Source organism: Mastacembelus armatus, chromosome 7 (assembly GCF_900324485.2).
Source record: "Mastacembelus armatus chromosome 7, fMasArm1.2, whole genome shotgun sequence".
NCBI classification, from domain to species: domain Eukaryota; kingdom Metazoa; phylum Chordata; class Actinopteri; order Synbranchiformes; family Mastacembelidae; genus Mastacembelus; species Mastacembelus armatus.
Window position 1 is genome coordinate 11,758,089 of NC_046639.1, and position 24,073 is coordinate 11,782,161.

Here is a 24,073-nt window from a genome sequence, read left to right on the forward strand (position 1 = left end):
ATTCCATTCTTTTCTATTCTATTCTAGTTCTACCTTGACCTCCTTCTCTACGTAGTCAAAGATGAGTCTCTCAGGGTGGATAAGGTAGTCTGGAGGGTAGAGGGGGACAGTATGCAGTGGGCGGCGGTAAACACTGCCCCTCTCCACTGGCCTGCGACTTGATTTCGACCAGACCAGCCGCTTAATTGGAGAGACAAAACCCTAGGGACAGAGAGAAAGAGAGATGGGGAGAGAGGTGAAAGAACAAGGATGCAGGGGTCATTGAATCATATGCCATATAATTTCAAAATAGGTCCCAGATGATGGCACAGATACCTACAAGTAAAAATTTAGAGCCATGGTTTCATTTCCAATAGCACCACCAGTTGGTGGTGTGAAATGTCTTGACACTAGCCATCATAGTTTGATACCTACAGCCCTTCAGTTGTTATTCCACTTTATCATGTGTTGTCAAAATATGGCCCATAAATTAGCCCTATGTGTCACCTGGTGAAGGTAATAAAAGGGTGAGTCATTTTAAAAAGCCAGCTGTGGAGGAGCTCTCAGCAGCTAAAAGCCTGAAACAGTGCCTGCTAGACCAAAGAGTTTATGTTCTTTGCACACAAAGAAAGCACAAAAAGCAGAGTTAACATCAGTTTGTTAAAAATGGCCAAAGGACTTTAATTAGATTCAGATGTGGCCTACTTCCTTTTGGATGAATTGGTATTAAAAGCTAACCTGTTTGTTTTGGTACCTTTAGTAATCTAGCATGGTCATAATTTTACCAATGTATAGAATTAAAATTATTTTAATATGGTTTGAAATTCAGCTTTGTTAGTGCCTTCTGCCACTTTAGAAGTATTGAATTAATACGGTATATTATCCTATTAGTCAGCTAAAACTATCTTCGGTCTGAAGGATGCCAGGCTTCCATAGTTCAGCTTTAGGAAACAGGATGAGGTGAGAGGAGCAGTAAGGAGTGGTTTATGGTGTGAGTTTGCTTTGAGTCTTACTAGACCCTCTAAAAGCTGAAACGAAATTCAGTAGAGAACTTTTAAGGTGTGATGATTTCCTCAGAATTTGTTGTGTATATTCTTGGTCCTGAGGAGAATCTAATGATTTAGGTGACTCAATAACCTTTCCTCTAGCATCACCATTACACCAAACTTTTCACACAAGAAATCATGGTAATATTGACCTTACATGTTTTGGACTACATTTCTGTTCCTAATAGATCTAGTGCCACTATAAGGAAAAATTTCCATTTCTGTTCTAGGACTGACAATGCTTTAATGGCTATTTCATCAATACACCACCTTCGTATTCAGCTGTGAGTAGTGCAGCAGTATCCATGTGTTTTAGGGTTGAGATCAATGACTGTTGACTGCACCATCAATGGTTTAAATTTGAACTAGAATTTTATACGAAGGTTAATTTATGCTTACATACAGTACATGCCAGTATACTCTGTGGGTGTGTGTTAATGCAGTACATCCCTTCAGCTGTTCCAGCTGTCACTGTCAGGTGAGCAGTGAGCTCTGACAGATCCCTGCTGACTTTCAATGACAAAACAGCACACACTGTTGAGATACCCACTGAGACACACACAAAACAAACATCATTCAGAAACACAGACAAAAGTTTTGGACTGTAAAAAGGCTTATTCCTTCCCTCTATTCACTGTGTGTTATAATATCTATTCTTCTTATGCCCTCAAGCTGCAGCATATTAATAACAAGCCCTGTGTCTAGCAAAAAGGTTAATTTGTGATGAACATCTCTGTAGCAGCTGAATTTAATCCTAATGACAAAGACAAAGGATGGTTCTAATGAGTTTTGTTCTTCTTGCCCTGGTGTTTCTTTGAGGAGATCGGAAGAAGGAAAAATTGGATTTTGTAATGAATGTGCTTAATTGTCCAGGTCAGACTTAGGTGCCTTAGGTGCTTTTTCTCTTTGTTCAAGCATATTTCCACAATTCCACACTTTATAAGCAGTGCTTTTCTTTCTTATAATGGTGTATTTCTAGCTTTAGAAGATAAGTTGTATAGAGTAGTCCCCTCATTAATGCTATTTATTTTTGTTCTTTTTCATAGGTGTAACAGATGCAGGCTGACTCAGAGGTATTGAACGGAAATACAAAAGACTGGTACAAAAGGAAAACGTAGAAAACAGGACTAGGAGAAATGAAACTTAGCTTTAGCTCGCGGGAGTAAGGTCCACGTTGTATTTACGAGATCGGACCATGCGGGGAATGAGGAGAGCGCTTATATCTGTGGCTGTGGTAATGCGGTGCAGTTGATCGCGGATTGAAGTAATTGTCTGAGGGAGGAGCCTGACCGAACCGTGGCAGTACCCCCCTCTCCACGGCCCGCTCCTGAGGGCCGAACCTCCTCTCCACGGCCCCCTCCTGAGGGCTGATACATGCGTTGTGGTGGAAACTCTGGTGGCGGCCGCTGTAGCAGTGACTTAGGAAACTCTGGTGGCGGCCGCTGTGGCTCAGGACACTTAGGTAGCAGCTGCGGCGCTGGTCCGGACGACCCTGGAGACCCCAGCCCCGAGGACTCCGAAGGCAAATGCTCGGACGGCTGCGGCGGCTGCTGCTGCGGCTCCTGCTCTGGCTCTGGCTCTGGCAACTGAGGCAGCTGAGGCGGCTCTGGCTCTGGCGGCTGAGGCGGTTCTGGCTCTGGCTGAGGCGGTTGAGGCTGAGGCTGCTCAGGCGGCTGAGGTGGCTGAGCCGGCTCTGGCTCTGACTCTGGCTCTGGCAGCTGAGGCGGCTACTGCGGCTCGTGAACCGGAACGAAGACCTCAGCGGGGACATCTTCGTTGGTGCACTGACTGCTTGAAGGGGGGGACGCTGGGGACTCTGGAGACGCTGGGGACTCTGGAGACTTGGGCTCTGGTGGTGAGGGAGACTGCGGTGGCGGCGAGGGAGACTACAGTGGCGGTGAGAGAGACTGCGGTGGAGGCGAGGGAGACTGCGGTGGACTCCTCCGAGGCAGCCCACCGGGCCGGATAGCCAGGCAGGTTCCATAATAAGGATTCCGACTGGAGTTACGGACAGGGTCGTCTTCCTCTTCATTTGGGTCATCAGGGTTTTCCCAGTTAGAGCCACTAGAGGCAGGTTCTGACTTGAAGCTGGGCCAGTGAACAGGCAAAGTAATGATGGCTGAATGAGACTGAGGGACTGGAGACTGAGGGACTGGAGACTGACGAACGGGTGCTGGTGAAAGAGTTCGCTGCCGTGGTTGCGGGAATATGGAGGAAGACTCGGCGGGAGCGGTCTCAGCGGTGCGCCGAGACTCCTTAGTTTGTCTCCCCCGACGGCAACGACTCTGTCGTTGTGGAGAAGACAGCTGTGGCAGGAGGAACTGCGAGTCGGACAGGGAAGTAGGTGGCTGGAAGGCCGGCCGCTGAAACAGGGAACAGGAGTCACAGATTTCCCAGCCTTCGTGGGTGGGAGTGAACAGATCCAGGCACTGAGTTAGCAGGCTGACTCAGAGGTAATTGAAGTAACCCCAGCGTTTTATTGAACGGAAATGCAAAAGACTGGTACAAAAGGAAAACGTAGAAAACAGGACTAGGAGAAATGAAACTTAGCTTTAGCTCGCGGGAGTAAGTTCCACGTCGTGTTTACGAGATCGGACCATGCGGGGAATGAGGAGGGTGCTTATATCTGTGGCTGTGGTAAAGCGGTGCAGGTGATCGCGGTGAGGACTCAGTTGAAGCGGATTGAAGTAATTGTCTGAGGGGGGAGCCTGACCGAACCGTGACAATAGGAGCTACAGGCATAGAGCTCTCTGACAAAACTTTGATATGCTTGTAAGCTGGGAAGGTATTAGTACAAGTCATCCATAGTAGTTCAGCAAATCTCTGTACTGTGCTGTTTACTACTCTGGTATTTTATTTTCAGGCCTGTAGACTACAATATTTAGTTTGATAAAGAGTTACTGTATAACTTTAGTTAAGCTTTTTTGGTTTGTGTTTAGGAGCTGTAATAATACAGATATGTCTTGGAGTCAAGATCCCATTTTCCAGTTAGATATGACAAACCTAGCCCTGGAGCATGCACATCCAAATGAACTTAAAAAGATAAAATATAGAAACAGCCAAAGGAGAAACTACTGTACCTTCCTAGATCTCTTTAGTTCATAGTCCATCGTGATTCTGCCCTTCCCTTTACTTGTCCTGTGCGTATCAGCTGAGTCCTTGGCTGGTTCACCCTCTTCTTAAACGCATCTTTTATTTCAGTTGTTATTTCACCTTCAGTTGTCTTTGGTTTTCTTAGTGTCTGTCTGACAGTGTTTTTTTTCATTGATTCCTCCCTGTCCCAGTTGCTCTTGTTCTGAGTTATTTTAACTTCTGTCTTTATTGCATTTTTGTTCTTTCTCTTTCTACTACACTGATTGTTCTTTTTAGACCTCTCTTGGGTCCACACACAAACACACACACACACACATATGGGAGGAGTGAACAGGAAGCAGAGGAAGCCTACTTCCTGTTTGAAAGGAAACTCCACTAGAGACTGATAAGGTCAGTCCATTCTCTCTAAACTGATTACATATAGACACACAAAAAAATGTAAACTTGTCTGTCCGCATTTACTACTACCACACACACACACACACACACACATATATATATATGTATGTATGTATGCTCATTGTGTGCATGTGTGTGTATGTATCTATATATATTCATTGGATCTCAGATTTGTATGTAAACCCACTGCTTATATTGTACTCATATTACTTATATGCGGTTCATTATTTGTTTCCAAGTATGACTCAGTGTTAACTTTCACAGTTATGTTAAATTTAGCTGCAAATCTGTTAATGTGATGCTTTAATTAACTACAAGAATTTTCACAAGAATATACTCAACTGCTTAACTGCTACTTCCTTTACTGCTGATCACATTTTAACAATGATGTCATTTTTAGCTGGGAGAAAAGATCCTTTACAAACTGTACAAATGCATTTATTCAATAAGCCTCCTTAACAATGCGATCCTACATGAACACACATGTTCTTCCCAAATAAGAAGTATTTTTTACTTTTTCACATGGGGGATTTCTGTTTAATCAGCTCTGGTTTAAAGTGTACTGGGCTCAGCTGGTGACAGGTACTGTTATGTATTGCTCTGCACCAATCACAACAAATCCCATTACACCACAGTTGTCATGAACTTAGCTGTACATTAAATAGGAGTGTAGATAAATAACTCAAAACATGGAAAACATCATATCAATCCATTTTAATTTTACCTTTACAAACCTATGCTTTAAGGTAGTTTTACTAAATGGATTGTTTGTACAGTATTCTTCTGAATCTTCCCCCTATTCAGCACATTTGCTTCCTGCTTCTGTAGAGTGTAGATGCACTTCTGCTTGCTCCTGCTTCTGCCGGTTTTACTTTGCTTTTATTCCTTTTTACTTCATGCATTCTTACCCAATGATTTTATAATACACTTTTTAACATTATTTTACCCCTTTTTTACCACATTTGGAATTTTAGTGAGGATTTTATTTTTACTTTTATTTTTGATCAACCTCCGATGACCATGCCTCCCTTCCCTGAGGACGATCACAGCAAACTCCTACAGAAAATCACTATGCTGGAAACTAAAGTGCAAAGGTTAGAGATGTACGTGGAGATAAATGGACTATCTGGGAAAAGGACACTACTCTACCACTCTACCATAGTAGCAGACAAGAGCATGCTAGTATACAGATAACTAGCACTAACAAGACCGAGCAACAGGAGGGTTGTGTCCGGGTAAATAAAACTACTGGTATCAGTCCTCCCTGGAACGCTCTCGGAGCAAAGCCAAAGACTAAATCAGGACAAGCAACAGGCAGAACTCAGTGCCCAGAAATCTGTGATGCGACAGGCTGACCAGCGTTACCATCCTCCTCAACTCCTGTGCAGAGGAAAGCACAGCCATGGATAACAGCTAAAGGGAAAAGGAGCAACAAAACTCCTAAGAAACTAACTGGACAGCTACAAAATAGATTCGCTCCACTACTGCAGGACCCTGGATCTTCATCTGATCACTTGGACAATCCTCCACATCCACAGAGAGGGGTAAGGTCTGAAAACTCAACAGAAGACAGAAAGCTAAGAGGAAAGCTAACAGGGCCTCAGACTCTGATTGTGGGAGACTTGGCCATAAAAGATGTGAGACGGATGTGCAGTAACAACACAAAAGTGCTGTATTTCCCAAAAGATATGGTCTCTGACACTACTGACAAAATCCTGAGCATTGTTGCAGAAAACCCAACTGTGAAAAACCTCGTACTACACACAGGGGCAAATGATATTGTGAAGCAGCAGTCCGAAATCCTCAAAAAGGACTTTAATAATCTGCTACACACAGTAAGGTCGCTAAATGCAGAAGTTTTTATCAGTGGACCTCTACCACCAGTCAGAGGAGGAACTGAGAAATTCAGCAGGTTACTAGCACTGAACACATGGCTTTCAACTGCATGTGATGTCCACTCAGTACATTTTATTGATAATTCTAACCATTTCTGGGATCACAGGCATCTTTTTAAGGGAGACGGACTGTCTCTAAATAAATCAGGAGTAAAAGCTTTCACCTCCAACCTATTTTTCTTCCTGCGCCACAATCTTCCCTCTGCCAAGGACAAGATATGACGGGAATCTGCCAAGGACAAGTTACGGGAATCTAAACAAAATGAAGAAACATCAAAACATCCAAAGCCAACACTCCCCCCCGAATGCTCTAACATGGAGAGAAGTCAGAGCAAAGATGAGGAGGCCACACCCCCTCCACTAGCAGACACTGCCTGTGAGGATTCACTTCCCACAACCCCGCAAACCCTACCTAGTTCACCATCTTCCCGGGGCATCCCATTCCCCATCACCAAGAACCTCGCCAACCTGATGAAGCACATCACTACTGGGCCCAAACTGACCTCCTCCCCCAGTGTAATTTTCACCCCCAGAATCCCCTCAAAGCGGCATGCCCCACCAATTCCTCAGCAAGCTCTGCTGCAATCACAATTGCAGCATCCACCAACCCCTCCTCCACGCCGTCACCAAAATCATTCTTTGTCTCCACAGCCTGATAACAGCACAGTAAGTTCTAACTGATATGTGTTGGGTCCAGGCTGCAATACTGTTAGTCATGGCTCTCTCCAGGAAAAGCCGGGGCCCAATATGCAAACAGCTGTTTCAATCCCAGTTTTGATAGGTAACAGAAAAAGTTTGGTAAATCTACAGAGAAATAAGACTTACCCAATGCATTCTGCAAATTTATGTATCCCTTGCCAACCACAGTATGTCCCAGAACATGGGGAAAACAATGTTTTTAACACACTAAATTTAGCTCTTTTAAATATCAGCTCTTTGGTAGGCAAATCATTTTTAATCAATGATTTTATTATTAAGCACAAGCTTGATTTTATGTTTTTAACCGAAACATGGTTAGGACAAGATAATAATGCTGCAGTTCTTATTGAATCAACCCCTCCAAATTTCAGTTTCATGAGTGAAACAAGAATACACAAGAAAGGACGTGGAGTTGCTATTTTATTTAGTGATAGCCTCAAATGCAAAAAAATATCATATGGAAAGTTTGACTCCTTTGAATATGTTGCTATTCATACCAAATCCTCCTGTCGAGCAATATTTGTAACTATTTATAGACCCCCAAAGTACAATGCACATTTTTTTGACGAGTTTGCTAAATTACTATCTATTGTATGCATTGATTTTGATTGTATTTTTTTAGTGGGTGACTTTAACATTCATGTTGATAACCTCAATGATGCATGTGCAAAAGAGCTCTTGAACATCCTGGACAACTTTGGGCTTTCTCAGCATGTAACATATCCAACACACATCAAGGGACACACACTGGATCTAATAATCTCTAAAGGTCTTAATATTTCTGAGGTGGTGGTGACCAATGTTGCTCTTTCTGATCATTACTGTGTTTTTTTTAAAACAACCACCCCTGCTGTTTTGAACACAGGTGAAACAGAGGTAGTCAAAAAGCGGAATATTAATGAGAAGAGCTGTGTATTATTTATTCAGATTTTTCCACCATCACCAACCATGCCATCAGCCCCTGTTGATGATCTTGTAAGAAGTTTCAGTTCCAAAGTTATGACTGTTATTGATTCCATTGCCCCAATTAGGACCAAGGTATTGTCAGCAAGAAAAAAGTCAAAGTCACCTTGGAGAAAAGCCACAGTGGTTAAAATTCAGAAAAGAATATGCAGACAAGCAGAACGCAAGTGGCGAAAAACCAAACTCCAGGTACATTTCGACTTGTACAAAGAGAGTCTTCACAACTATAACCAAAAACTAAAAAATGCAAGGCAATCATTTTTCTCAGAGGTTATCAATAGAAACAGCAATAATGCCCGCACATTGTTTTCTGTTGTAGACAGACTCACAAACCCAGCACCCTCTCTTCCTTCTGAACTGCTGTCCAAAAAGTCATGCAATGATTTTGCAGTCTACGAGACAGACAAAATATCAAAGATAAGACAAACTATCTCTAGCTGCAGTCCTAGGAACATGACGATATCACCTGTGCCTCCTTGTTCTCCAGTGAATCTAGAACATTTTGATCTCCTTGATCACAGAGCTCTGGCAGAAACGCTTCTACAATTAAAATCTACATCATGCTGCCTTGATATTTTACCAACAAATTTTTTTAAAAATGTTTTTAACAGCTTAGCTCCAGATGTATTGCAGATTGTCAATAGTTCTCTTCAGTCAGGGCAGTTTCCCCAGGCCTTAAAAACTGCTGTTTTAAAACCTCTTCTTAAAAAGCCTAATCTAGATGCTTCAGCAGTAAGTAACTACAGGCCAATATCAAATCTTCCATTTCTGGGAAAAATAATTGAAAAAGTAGTTTCTCAACAAATTCACAGATTTATGGTGCAAAACAATCTTTTTAATGCACTTCAGTCTGGATTTCGCGCACACCACAGCACCGAGACTGCACTTATTAAAATTTTAAATGATTTACATTTAAATAATGATGAATCCAAAACCTCTGTTTTAGTACTACTGGATCTCAGTGCTGCATTTGACACAGTTGATCATGATGTGCTGCTTGATAGACTAGAAGCGTGGGTGGGAGTTACTGGCTCAGTGTTAAATTGGCTAAAATCTTACTTACAAGATAGAGACTATTTTGTCTCACTTGGTAACTATGAGTCTGAGCGAACAAAAATGAAATGTGAGGTTCCTCAGGGGTCTATTCTTGGTCCTCTCTTATTCAATATCTACATGCTGCCCCTTGCTCAGATTATGGAATACCACACCATTGACTACCATACCTATGCAGATGACACGCAACTTTACATATCAGTATCATCTCATGATTATAGTCCTCTAATTTCATTATGTGAGTGTATTAATCAAGTCAAAGAATGGATGCGCTAGAATTTTCTCCAGCTCAATACAGACAAGACAGAAGTGATTGTTTTTGGCCCCAAAAATGAAAGGTCAAAGGTCATTGCTCACCTTGACTCCATGTCATTGAAAGCTACAAATCAAGCCAGAAACCTTGGTGTAATCATTGACTCAGACCTGAATTTTAACAACCACATAAAATCCATCACTAAATCTTCCTATTACCACCTGAAAAACATTGCTAGAATAAAAGGTTTTCTGTCTAAACAAGATGCAGAAAAACTTGTTCACGCATTTATTTTCAGTAGGTTAGATTATTGTAATGGCTTGTTCACAGGTCTTAGCAAAAAATCAATCAGGCAGCTGCAGCTAATCCAGAATGCTGCTGCCAGAGTCCTTACAAACACCAAGAAACTGGACCATATCACACCAGTTCTTAGATCACTACACTGGCTTCCCGTTAGTCAAAGGATAGATTTTAAAATCTTATTGCTAGTTTATAAAGCACTAAATGGTTGTGGACCAAAATATATCCAAGATATATTGGTTCCCTATGAGGTTTCCAGACCCCTCAGGTCATCTGGGACAGGTCTACTGTGTGTTCCCAGAACCAGAACCAAACAAAGTGAAGCAGCATTCAGTCACTATGCTCCTCACTTGTGGAACAAACTTCCTGAACACCTGAGGTCTGCTCAAACTGTCAGCTCATTCAAATCAGGACTGAAAACTCTGTTGTTTACTGCTGCCTTCGAATAATTGTTCATCCTTGTTTTCTTAATGTGCTTTTATGTTTTATTTTAATTGACTTTACTTGATTTAAATTTATTTTATGTTAAATGTCTTTATTTTTAAATGCTCTTTTCAATGCTTTTAATGTAATTATATGCCTTGTAAAGCACTTTGCGTAGTGTATGAAAGGTGCTATACAAATAAATTTGCCTTTGCCTTTGCCTATTCAACATAGGGTCAAAATGTTGCTGTGCTGCTCACTGAAATGAAAATGACATGCTTCATTAGAAAGGTTTTATTGTGGTGCAGATGGTTTTCCTTTTCAGTGAGGTTTTTTTAATTTAAAAAAATCACATGGTCCCCCACAAAATTGATTTACTCTAAAACTTAACATTAAAGAATATTCTTAGGCCGATGTGAGACTTGTGATGTCTGCAGCTGCAGTCAGTAGGTCTGGCCACAGGGAGGTACACTGTGACAAACACTGATTTCAGGAGGAAGAAAGATGAAAGGAGGAGAAGAAATAAACAGAGACATGTTTCTTCTCAGCAGGATACTGATGGAGGCAGAAGAGACAATAATGAACCTGTGACCTTCCAGACACACACACACACGGTTCAAACATCCCACATGGTCACACACAGACACACACACAGATACAGTAAATACTACCTGTAGCATGAACACGAACACACAAAACACATACCGATTGTCAGGGTAACCATTCCACAGTAACTGGAGAGACAATGGTTTAACAATTGTCCGGTTACCTAGGAAACAGGAGACAAAGATGGGCCATTTATCCTTTTAGTGTTTTTTTTTTCTTGTAATCTCTGTCTCTCTCTTTATCACTCAAACACACACACAGATTCTCTCTTTTCACTCTAAGAGAGGAACCTGGCTTTACACTTAACAGTCGTCAAAATGAACAGAAAAGAAATCAAACTAAGAAAAAGCTAAAGGTTATTAATCTCTGCCCTCTGATACGACCCATTAGGTGTGTCAAGACCCTTGGAACAGACGAACTGTCCATCCCATCTCAGCCACGAGCCCAAGGAAAGCTGGAAGGAACCTGTGGTGAAGAAGGCCAGAGCTGCTGTCACTTTTACAGTCAGTGGGAGGAACAGGGACATAAAATACTGTGTATAGAAACAAATTCTTAGAACCACTTCATCAGACAAAATCAGTAGAATTACCATTTACCTGGAGGATTTCTTTCTAAATAGCCTGCATGCACGCACACACTGACACACACACACACACACACACACACACATACCCACAAACATATATTAATCATGCTGGTGTGAACTTCAAAATAGTTTAATATGTTTTTGTGGTCCCCGTGACCCTGGTTAAGGAATAAGCTGGTATAGAAAATGGATGGATGGATGGATGTTTTTGTGGTCCATCAATTCTACATCTGTTATTTATGTGAGTTTATATGTGTGTGTCTGTTCGTGTGCGTGCAGTGTGTATCTGTGTGTGTGTACATGAGATATCAAAAGAAGCAGCCTCCTTAAAAGACCTCATACTTCAAAACACACAAGAAGTCTGTGGCAAAAGGAAAGAACCATGAATGAGAAGACAGCAGACAGAAGAGAGAACAGGAAAAGGCTGTAAGTATATATATATAAGTAAGGGATGATAATGGATAAAAAGAACATTTAGAAATGCAAAGAAGAAAGGTGATTGGGAGGAAAAGGACAAAATAGTGGAGACGTAAAGAATAAACAAAGGAAGAGAAGGAAGGAAGACGAGATAGGAAGGAGAGAGGAAAAAGAGGGAGAGGAAGGGAAAGAAAAGGAAGAGAGATACAGCTGGAATTACAGAAAGGAAGAGAGGAAATTAATAGACAAAAAAGAAACATAAATTAACAACATGTTAATGAAAATAAAGGAGAGACTAAAAAGCAAGAATTAAGGTCAGAGATAAAGTGATAAGGGAGAGGAAAAACAGGTTAGGAAGATAGAGGAGTATAAAGTGTAGAGATATAAGAAGAAAAAAGAATGCAAAAAAGAAGGAAAAACAAATAAAGGAGATATGTGAAAATTAAAATAAAAGGGCATGATAGATAGATAGATAGATAGATAGATAGATAGATAGATAGATAGATAGATAGATAGATAGATAGATAGATAGATAGATAGATAGATAGATAGATAGATCTGAAAACAGAAAAATGTAAATTACATAAACAGTGCAAGCTGGACCTGAAGAGAAATTATGGAGGAGGAGGGTTCGCTGTTTGGCTGCTGGATTTCTGGAGATGCCAATCAAATAAAAAACAGACATGATACTCAGGATAAAGGGATTCTGATGTGAGAGAGATGGAGAGATCAAAGGATGTTGGTTTGAGGGAGAGATTTTTTGTTGTCACAAGAGGAAAAGATGAAGGAGAGATGAGAGGAAAAAATGGGAAACAGGACAGAAGGATTCAGGAAGAAGGTCCACCTTAGCTTTCAGCTGTGCCACGTTCCAGTTACACACCTGGAAAATCAAGTCCCAATATGCATAACAACCACAGCTGGAAAGGAAAAGCCAGTAAGAGGCTCAGATTCTTTCTGTTCATGCTTTGTAGAAGCTGTTGGAAGAATTCAGTATTTTGACAAACATACAGTGGGGCAAAAAAGTATTTAGTCAGCCACCAATTGTGCAAGTTCTCCCACTTAAAAAGATGAGAGAGGCCTGTAATTTTCATCATAGGTATACCTCAACTATGAGAGACAAAATGAGAAAAAAAATCCAGAAAATCACATTGTCTGATTTTTAAAGAATTTATTTGCAAATTGTGGTGGAAAATAAGTATTTGGTCACCTACAAACAAGCAAGATTTCTGGCTCTCACAAACCTGTAACTTCTTCTGTAAGAGGCTCCTCTGTCCTCCACTTGTTACCTGTATTAATGGCACCTGTTTGAACTCGTTATCAGTATAAAAGACACCTGTCCACAACCTCAAACAGTCACACTCCAAACTCCACTATGGCCAAAACCAGAGAGCTGTCAAAGGACACCAGAAACAAAATTGTAAACCTTCACCAGGCTGGGAAGACTGAGTGTGCAATAGGTAAGCAGCTTGGTGTGAAGAAATCAACTGTGGGAGCAATTATTAGAAAATGGAAAACATACAAGACCACTGATACTCTCCCTCGATCTGGGGCTCCACGCAAGATCTCACCCCGTGGGGTCAAAAAGAATGCTGAGTTGCAGAACTTTTTGGTAAAAACACTACTCGTTGTGTTTGGAGGAGAAAGAATGCTGAGTTGCATCCAAAGAACACCATACCTACTGTGAAGCATGGGGGTGGAAACATCATGCTTTGGGGCTGTTTTTCTGCAAAGGGACCAGGACGACTGATCCATGTGAAGGAAAGAATGAATGGGGCCATGTATCGTCAGATTTTGAGTGAAAACCTCCTTCCATCAGCAAGGGCATTGAAGATGAAAGGTGGCTGGGTCTTTCAGCATGACAGGAATCCCAAACACAACGCCCGGGTAACGAAGGAGTGGCTTCGTAAGAAGCATTTCAAGGTCCTGGAGTGGCCTAGCCAGTCTCCAGATCTCAACCCCATAGAAAATCTTTGGAGGGAGTTGAAAGTCCGTGTTGCCCAGCGACAGCCCCAAAACATCACTGCTCTAGAGGAGATCTGCATGGAGGAATGGGCCAAAATACCAGCAGCAGTGTGTGAAAACCTTGTGAAGACTTACAGAAAACGTTTGATCTCTGTCATTGCCAACAAAGGGTATATAACAAAGTATTGAGATGATTGTTATTGACCAAATACTTATTTTCCACCATAATTTGCAAATAAATTCTTTAAAAATCAGACAATATGATTTTCTGGATTTTTTTTTCTCATTTTGTCTCTCATATTTGAGGTATACCTATGATGAAAATTACAAACCTCTCTCACATTTTTAAGTGGGAGAACTTGCACAATTGGTGGCTGACTAAGTACTTTTTTGTCCCACTGTACATTTTGGATTAGCCAAATTCCAACAACTGTGGTACACTAACTTTCTTTCAGATTATGCCATGGAGCTGCTGTGGTTCATGGGCACTACACAGCCATACAATGTTAAAAAAACTAACTTTATTTGTTGGGGAGGAAACAGGTAAAGAACATTGATTGAGTTTTTCCTCATGTTGGCAAACTGTGGCCCTTGCCTCAGCTCAAACCACTATTTTTTTTTTTTTTGAATTGTTTTTTGGGCAGTTCTTGCCTTTATTTGATAGGACAGTGGAAAGAGACAGGAAATTAGGGGAGAGAGAGAGAGGGAAGACATGCAGGTTATATTGGTCTCCCTCAAACCACTATTTGATAATGACTGTATATAAATACAAAATGCCATATGTCCCTAAACATAACCTTATGGTTATAAGGTTGTTATTGTTATTAAACAACAATCTTTCCCTAACTCAAACCAAATAGCTTTTGTTGCCTAAACAACCTAACCACTTGTGGGACTATTGAAACATATATTCAATTCAATTTTATTTGTATAGCGCCAAATCACAATACAAATCATCTCAAGGCATTTTACAAAAACTAAAACTAAAAACCCAACAATTCCCTTATGAGCAAGCACTTGGCGACAGTGGAAAAAAACTGAGTGCAGGAGCTCAGTGCACCGATGGTCCTCGGGCAGTCTAGGCCTATAGCAGCATAACTAAGGGATGGTTCAGGGTTGCCTGAAACCAGCCCTAACTATATGCTTTGTCAAAGAGGAAGGTTTTAAGTCTAGCCTTAAAAGTACAGAGAGTGTCTGCCTCCTGAACCCAGGCTGGGAGCCTGGTTCCACAGGAAAGGAACTTGATAACTGAAGGCTCTGCCTCCCATTCTGCTTTTGGAAACTGTGACCTGCACTCTGAGAGCGAAGTGGTCTATTGGGATAATATGGCACTATGAGGTCTTTAAGGTATGAAGGAGCTTGATTATGAAGGGATTTGTATGTGAGAAGAAGGAATTTAAATTCTATTCTGTATTTTACAGGGAGCCAATGAAGAGAAGCCAATATGGTTGAACTTGTTAGGAAGGTCGCCCCCTGTTGGTGTTGCCCTCCGGGTAAGCGAATCACTTTTGTCTTGCAAGCTTATCGTGTTGTGTGTGTTGTATAGTTCGTCTACAGACTAGCAACAGACTAGCTATAGTTTAACACACCTAAAAACTAACTGAACTCTAAACAATTCATTAACTGCTACATTCCGGTACTAGTCAAGTACCTTTCTATTTTGACCGGTATTTATTGCTATTTCCTGACTTAGTGCTCGTTAGCCTACCGGTTAGCTTAGCTAGCTAGTTAGCTTAGCTAACATGGCCTCTCCCTCTCTCTCTCTTTCTTGCTCGGTGTGCCACATGTTTAGTTATTCCTCTGCCTCCTTTAGCGATAATGTTACCTGTAATAAGTGTAAGGTTCTGTTAGCCTTGGAGGCGAGGATCACTGATTTGGAAGCGCGGCTCCGCACCTTCAAACAAAAGCCAGCTAGCCTAGCCCTGTTAGCTGGTGTGGAGCCACCGAGCTCAGGGTCTGTTAGCGGTCCAAGGGCAGCTCCGGAGCAGTCCGGAGAATTAGCCTGGGTGACGGTCCGACGGAAACGTACTCCTAAGCAGAAACCCACGGCTCATCACCTGCCTGTTCACGTTTCTAATAGATTTTCCCCGCTCAGCGACACACCCGCTGAGAAACCGACTCTGATAATTGGCGATTCCATAGTCAGGAATGTGAAAATAGAGACGCCAGCGACCATAGTCAAATGTATTCCTGGGGCCAGAGCGGGCGACATCGAGTCAAATCTGAAGGTGCTGGCTAAGGCTAATCGTAAATATGGGAAAATTGTTATTCACGTCGGCAGCAATGACACCCGATTACGCCAATCGGAGGTCACTAAAAGTTGAGTCGGTGTGTAACTTTGCTAAATTAATGTCGGACTCCGTAGTTTTCTCTGGACCCTTCCCCAATCTGACCAGCGATGACATGTTTAGCCGCATGTCGTCGTTCCGTCGCTGGCTGTCTAGGTGGTATCCAGCAAATGATGTGGGCTTCATAGACAATTGGGCCACTTTCTGGGGAAAACCCAGTCTGGTAGCGAGAGATGGCATCCATCCCACTTTGAATGGTGCAGCTCTCATCTCTAGAAATTTGGCCAAGTTTATTAGCCGACCTAAAGCCTGACAATCCAGGGTGGGGACCGGGATGCAGAGACTCAGTCTAAAACACCTCTCTGCAGTTTCCTTAGAGCCGCCGCCCCCCTCAAACCACATAGAGACTGTGTCTGCCCCTCGCACATATAAATCAATTAAATCAGAAGTTAACAGAAGAGGAGTTATTCATAAAAACTTAATAAAAATTAAGACCACTCCTCTTATTGAACAGAAAAACAGAACTGTCAAATGTGGACTATTAAATATTAGGTCCCTTTCTTCTAAATCTCTGTTAGTAAATGATTTGATAACTGATCACCAAATTGACCTACTTTATCTTACTGAAACCTGGCTACAGCAGGATGAATATGTCAGTCTGAATGAATCAACCCCCCTCAGTCATAAAAATTATCATGTTCCTCGAAGCACAGGTCAAGGTGGAGGAGTAGCTGCAATCTTCCAGTCAAACTTATTATTAAACTTTCATCCTCAGAACAGTTATAACTCATTTGAGAGCCTCGCTCTTAGTCTCTCACATCCAAACTGGAAAACACAAAAACCAGTTCTACTTGTCATTGTGTACCGTCCACCTGTCCCTTACTCAGAGTTTTTAACTGAATTCCCTGACTTCCTGTCTGATTTAGTGCTTAGATCAGATAAAGTCATTATAGTGGGAGATTTTAACATTCATGTAGATGTTGAAAATAACAGCCTCAGCATTGCATTTAGTTCTATATTAGATTCAATTGGTTTCATTCAAAACGTTAATAAACCCACCCACTGTTTTAATCACACCCTTGATCTTGTTCTGACCTATGGCATCGAAATTGAACATCTAATAGTTTTTCCCCCAAATCCTGTTTTGTCAGATCATTCTTTAATAACTTTTGAATTTAAAATGATGGATCATGCAGCGTTTAGAAGAAAATTCCACTACAGCAGATGTTTATCCGACAACGCTGTTAATAAATTTAAGAAAATGATTCCATCTTTATTTGCATCTATGCCAAGTATAAACATAGTGGAGGGTAGCTGCCTCAATCCTACTCCCTACCAAATTGATCATGTTGTTGACAGCGCTGTAACCTCACTGCGTGAAACGCTTGATTCTGTGGCCCCTCTGAAAAAGAAGTTAGTGAATCAGAGAAGACTAGCCACATGGTATAATTTACATGTTCGTACCTTAAAGCAGGCATCACGAAGGCTGGAAAGGAAGTGGCATTCCACAAACTTAGAGGAAATTTTTCTAGCCTGGAAAAACAGTCTACTAACATATAAAAAAGCTCTCCGTAAAGCCAGAACTGCATACTAGCCCAGTGTTCCCTTAGCTCTCAGCAGTGATGAAATTATGAGTTTCTTCACAAAAATCACAACTATTAGAGATAAAATTCATCAGATGCTTCCTATACCTGCAATAAATGAATCTTCTACTACAGTAGCTCTATTGGGATAATATGGTACTATGAGGTCTTTAAGGTATGAAGGAGCTTGATTATGAAGGGATTTGTATGTGAGAAGAAGGATTTTAAATTCTATTCTATATTTTACAACTGAGTTTCATCTGTATAGCAGTGGTAATTAATAGAGTGCTTCCTAATGACATAGCCTAAAGGAAGCATGTACAGGGTGAACAGAATCGGTCCTAGCACAGAGCCTTGTGGAACTCCATAACTAACTTTTGTTCGTGTGGAAGGTCCATCATGGACATGAACAAACTAGAATCTAATGAATAGGATTGGAACCATTTTAACGCTGTTCCTCTGATACCAGTCACATGCTCCAGTCTCTGTAATAAGATGTTGTGGTCAATGGTGTCGAATGCTGCACTAAGGTCTAGGAGGACAAGTATAGAAACAAGCCCATTATCTGAGGCTAAGAGAAGATCGTTGGTAACTTTTAACAGTGCTGTTTCTGTACTATGATGTGCTCTAAATCCTGATTGAAAATCTTCAAATAGTTTCCATTCCTGTGTAAGTGGTCTGATAGCTGCTTAGCAACAGCTTTTTCTAGGATTTTAGAAATAAATGGCAGGTTGGATATTGGTCTATAATTAGCCAAGACTCCTGGATCAAGACTAGGCTTTTTGAGTAAAGGTTTGATTACTGCAGTGTTAAAGGCCTGTGGTATGCAGCCTGATACTAGAGATAAATTTACCAAGTCCAATAAAGATGAGTTCATTAATGGCAGGGTGCCTTTAAGCAGTCTAGTCGGGATAGGGTCTAAGAGACACGTTGATGATTTTGATGAAGCAACTACTGATGTAAATTCAGAGAGATCTATGGGAGAGAAGCAGTCTGAACATAACTGATGTCCTACAGATGATTCAAGAGCTACTGCAGTAGAAGATTCATTTATTGCAGGTATAGGAAGCATCTGCTGAATTTTATCTCTAATAGTTGTGATTTTATTTGTAAAGAAACTCATAAATTCATTACTGCTGAGAGATAAGGGAACACTGGGCTCAACAGAGCTGTGACTTTTTGTCAGCTTGGCTACAGTGCTGAAAATGATATGTGTGATATGTGAAATGTATGTGTATATATAGAGCTATTTTGGTTTGAGTTAGGGAAATATTGTTGTTTAATTTAAATACATCTATATCTATCTATCTCTCTCTCTCTTTCTGTCTCTCTCTCTCTCTCTCCATTTATATATATATGTGTATATATACAGTGGGTACAGAAAGTATTCTGACCCCTTTAAATTTTTCACTCTTTGTGTCATTGCAGCCATTTGCCAAAATCAAAAAAGTTCGTTTTATTTCTAATTAATGTACACTCAGCACCCCATCTTGACAGAAAAAAACAGAAATGTAGAAATTTTTGCAAATTTATTAAAAAAGAAAAACTGAAATATCACATGGTCATATTGAGTATTTCAGAAACTGCTGATCTGCAGGGGTTTGTCCTTCTATGATGGTTCTTGCTCTTCTTTTTCCATCTCCTGGGGTTTCTGCTGCCTGAGATATTTACTAAGGACATCATCACTTGAGGCCATCTTCCTGATGGATATATAGATAGTGGCTCTGATGCTCACTAGTACTCAGACGCCTTCTTTCTGCTTAGTGTGCAGTCTCCAGATGCTGGATTAGGTGTGAAACTCTGCATTGTGAAGAGCTTCCTTGTCTTGATGCTAGTGGCCTCTACCTCCTCCTTTGGCCAGGTTATTATACCAGCAGGTTATCTGATGATACCCCGTTGTTGGTATGTGTTGCTGCCTGGACCTTGTTCTTCTCAGCCTTCTCAGCCCTGATATATGTGTATGTGTGTGTCTGTGTTCCTATGTGAACAAACTGTATGTAGTTTATTTCTACCTGTCATGCCAACAAAGAAGACACAGACACACCCAGGGAGTTTATTTGGATGGCTGTTTAGCCATGTTTACTACAGCATTGTTCCCATCTAGAGTTATCAGCACAGCTTGTTGAGTTCTTTTTTTAGACATTTTCATAGATATTTTCACCACTGGTTTATTTTTCTGTTCATTCACTCAGAGGATGTTTAAGCAGCATTATCAAAAAAAACTTAGAACACATCCTAACATACATACTGTACATACAATACATACATACAAACCAAAGCACACATACTCATACACACGTCTAGTATAGTGCCACTCTGCTATATACAGCTATATAGAATGAGTAAAAAAAAAATCTATTTCCAGTTTTTACATCTTATATAAGAGTCATACCAAAGACATGGCCACCAAGTGAATAAACAATAGATAAATAGATATAAAACAAATACAAAAATAAATAAACATAAATACTTGCATCAATTAATAAAAGATGATTTGAGTTTTTTTAACTCATTTACTTTTTAACATGTTTTTGTTCAAGTCAATATATAATCAATGCACCACTTTTAACTGGTATTTTACCTCAACAACAAAAGACTGGTTTACCCAATCAAAGAAAGCAAAGCCTCACCTTTGGCCCATGATTGGGTGCTTGACATACAGTATGGATTATCTGTACATTAGCCTATCGTATTTGACATAATGTGATCATGTCTGACAAAGAGTCATTGTTTGCAGCACCATTAACATTGCTGTGACTGTCATCACTGTACTAACATCCACAAGTTCAGGTAGGACACAACACTGTCCAGATAATTAAACTGTATTAATATCAATATTATTTTTTGTGTTCCTGATTTTGGATTTTTCTGTACCACCCACCAGAGTTAAAATGACACACGTTTTCCCCATAGGGACAGGCATACAACCATAAACCAATGCTTATATTCTTATTTTTAACAACCTATGAGTGTTTGAGACTCAGTGTGCCCTGCAATCAGTCAGAGGGTTTGTTGTTCATGCTCTCAGAAACTGATGCAACACATTAACAAGATGCAAATGGACACATGAATGATGTAGGCAGTGAAGTACTGTAAGGTCAACAGCAGACATAACTTGGACACAATCAATAGTGGAAAGTCAAATTAATGGGACATCCCAGTTTCTAATTTATATGACATCTCAGCATCCAGCTGTGTCTTTAGCTCAACATCAGTCAGACAAACATCAGAAGATCACTGATTCTGACTCCAGGACAAGTTACCATTTCCTGTCATGAAATTTGTGATAATGACGACCACTTATACTTTCCCCTAGGTCTAAATTTTCACTGAATGAAAATAAATAAATAGAAAGTCTGAGGTTCTCAAGGAAGATAGGTACCAGCGAGGGAGGATTCTATCTGGTGAAAGAGTACTTGGAAATTGTACTTCTTGGGGTCCTCTCAACACATCAGAATATATACATGCTTCATTAGCATAACTAAAACTGTTATGGATATTACAACAATAAAATTGTTTTATATAATATAGCTGTAACAGTTTGCTAATTTGTTCAGTTCAAAAAAGTCAAATGTACACTACTCCAATCGACAGTAAATATTTTCTTCCGAGGGTTCATCAGGGTGGAGAGGTGAAAAGGTTGGTACATGTTCAACAGCTTATTGAACTGCTAGAAACTAAATGTTTTTAAGTTCATTGCGGTTTAACATCACTTCTTACTGTGTTTTTTATATTTTGTTTTTGTGCTCATGTCAGTAAACCATGAATTGTGATTCCCTGAACAATGGCATCTTCTGAATGTGTATAACAAGGTTAACAAAACAGTTAACCTTTACCATGAAGTGGGAGCCTTTATCATTTAACACTATCTTAAATGCATTATTAAACATAGTTTGATGAACATGTTTTTTGAGATAATAAAAGAATGTAATATTATTTTAATTGCATTGCTCTAAACACCTTTTGCCACCCTTATATGAGACAATGGTAAGTAACATTGATGTGTCTCTGGAACAGACATAAAGAACTCCCACTTGGTAACAAATCAGAATATCTTAAATGCACATACTAACCTAAAGGCTTTGCATATCTTTGAAAATGACTTTTTAAAGTGTATTTCTTTTAGGTACTGTTGCTGACCACTCTTGAATTTCTTGAACACTTGTGCTCATGTGTTTAAACTTCAATCTCGCTTGGTTACTGATCAGTTCTACTGACTTTGTTAAAGTTATAGTTCCTTGCTTCAGGGCATCACAAACATGATTTATTATTAGCTTTTACCACTTTGTTATTGCAGAGGACTAGTCTTATTTTGTCAGTCTAGACCTGATTCTTCTAAAAACTACTTTGACCCAAATTATGTCATTTTATAAACAATAACAATTTTGCAAAAGTTCAAACCCCTGTTAACATCCTATTTGTAACAGGGAACAGGTATAGCTGTTGGCATTTAGCTAAACTGCAAAATGTCATAGTACGTTTTATTTCTGAGGTTTTGTTTTCAATTTTCTTTGAATGTGTTTTGTGACTTGTGTCAACATATGTTCAAAACACAATTCTAGTCCTTTAAGTCTGTTGACTTAAAAAACTTCTATTTAACTGCTGCTCTCCCACAAAACCAAATACTGGAAAATATTTTTTTCATAGCATAATGAGGTTGCTCATAATACTCCTTACGAGTAAATGAAGCTTGTTCACCCAAAAGTCATTCATCACTTAACTACGGCTTATTATAATAGCTTATATCTGACATCTGTATTTATTCAACTATACATCATAGGCCTTGTTTTTGTAAGTTACAACATGCCATATGGTGGTAGCCATTGCAGAAGTTGCCCACTTTACATCATCCTCATCATCGTCCTGTTTTTTTTCCAAACAAGTCCCAGTGTACCTGGGATGTAAACAGTGGGACTTTTGCTATGGCTGCTTTTGTAACATATATGGATTGTTGACTTGCACCTTAGGCCTACATGTCCAACCATCTGAGTCTCGACCAACAGCCAGTGTTATCCTTGTGTTATCATGGCACTTGAATCCAGTGTACAACACTACATTTCACTTTAGACAACAAAGACAGACAGAGGATAGTTACCAAATGTTGTTAGGGACATGCAACCTTTTGGAAGCATAAAGAAACAAAAAAGTCATCTTTTTTATCTTTCATTCCATGCTAAAAAATAAATTCCTACTTTTCTGTAATGTACTCCTCAAACTCATTGTGTTTCCTACGATCTGAATCATATCAAGTTAGGAATAAATTTGAAAAGTGAGATAGTAATGTTATTTAGTCATTATTTCATTTACATTCACATTTGTGGTATATTTTATTACATCGTTGTATTCTCTTATCACACTGAGTGATTGGGTCACAAACTAAACCACATAAAGTAAGGTTTTGGGCATTGACTCGACAAGTCTCTGAACTGTACTGTAGGGAAGAACCCCATTCTTCCAAAACATATTCCCACATTTGGTGTTTCGATGATGGTGGTGGAGAGCTCTGTCTAACATTTTGGTCCAAAATCTCTCATAGATGTTCAGTTGAGTTGAGATGTGATGACTGAAGGTCACAGCATATGACTCCGATCATTTTCATTCTACTGAAACCATACAGTGACCTTTAATGCCCTGAGGATGGGGCATTATCATCCTGGATGAGACCGCTCTCATCAGGCAGAAAGATTTCACCATGGCATAAAGGGGGATTATTCAGGACAATTGAATATTGACTTGCAGTGATCCTTCCCTTTAAAGGAATAAGTGGACACAAACCATCTCAGCAAAATGCTCACATTATAACAGACCCAAAGGGCCCCTCTCACTCTAGGGGTTAAGCATTCCTCTTATTCCTTTAATTTGCTGAGCATCTGTATATTTGTTTAAGTGCTGTTTAAAATCTAATCTAATTTATTACGGTATATATAACCTACACCTCTTAAAAACTAAGCATCATTTTTCATCAGAATTTAGGCTAGTTTTCACCACAGAGGTTTGGCCATGTTTTAAACTGCAAATCATTGAAGTATATAAATCCCCATTTTCTGTCAGTGGCTAATTTAGCCACAAATTTTAAACAAAGCAAAATGATTGCATACCCCATCCCTCTTGAGACCATTCTATAAATATTTCCCAGTAAGTCTCTGGGGTTCAAGGCTCAAGTTCATGCAGCAGACTCAATTACCTCAAATTCATTTACTTCTTGTACTGACTGCGCAAGATGTACCTAGATCCAACACTCCTTGGTCATAGGATAAGAGGTTAAATTTCTCATCTCCAAGCTTTTAGAAAAGATGAAGATTATCCCAGTTCAGTGATACTCCATTAACCTTTCAATGGCTCATTCATGCTACTTACTATCAAACTTTGTCCAAGATTGCACGTCACATTTTACAATCAAGTTTTGACAACTTCTTTTCCTGAAAAAAATTGCTTTCTCCTCTTGGTACAGATAGTCCAGGGATGGGAACTGATCTCAGTTTTGTTCAGCCTTGGTCCCAGACTGTATTTTTAAGAGACCCTGTTGGC

General features: G+C 40.1%; 1 protein-coding gene across 4 annotated transcripts in view; it reads right to left on the reverse strand.

Annotated features, from left to right (window-relative positions):
- Positions 1–4,413, reverse strand: part of ccm2l (CCM2 like scaffold protein) — a 29,293-nt gene extending 24,880 nt beyond the window's left edge. For all 4 annotated transcript variants that reach the window (XR_003297295.1, XR_003297294.1, XM_026333143.1 and 1 more), the window contains exons 1-2: positions 4,106–4,413; positions 34–201 (exon numbers count right to left, since the gene is read on the reverse strand). Coding sequence is in view for 2 of the 4 variants with exons in the window: in XM_026333143.1 (XP_026188928.1) it covers positions 34–201; positions 4,106–4,135 (198 nt within the window). In the remaining 2 variants the exon portion in view is untranslated. The remainder of the gene's footprint in view (positions 1–33; positions 202–4,105) is intronic.
- Positions 4,414–24,073: the final 19,660 nt, after the last annotated feature.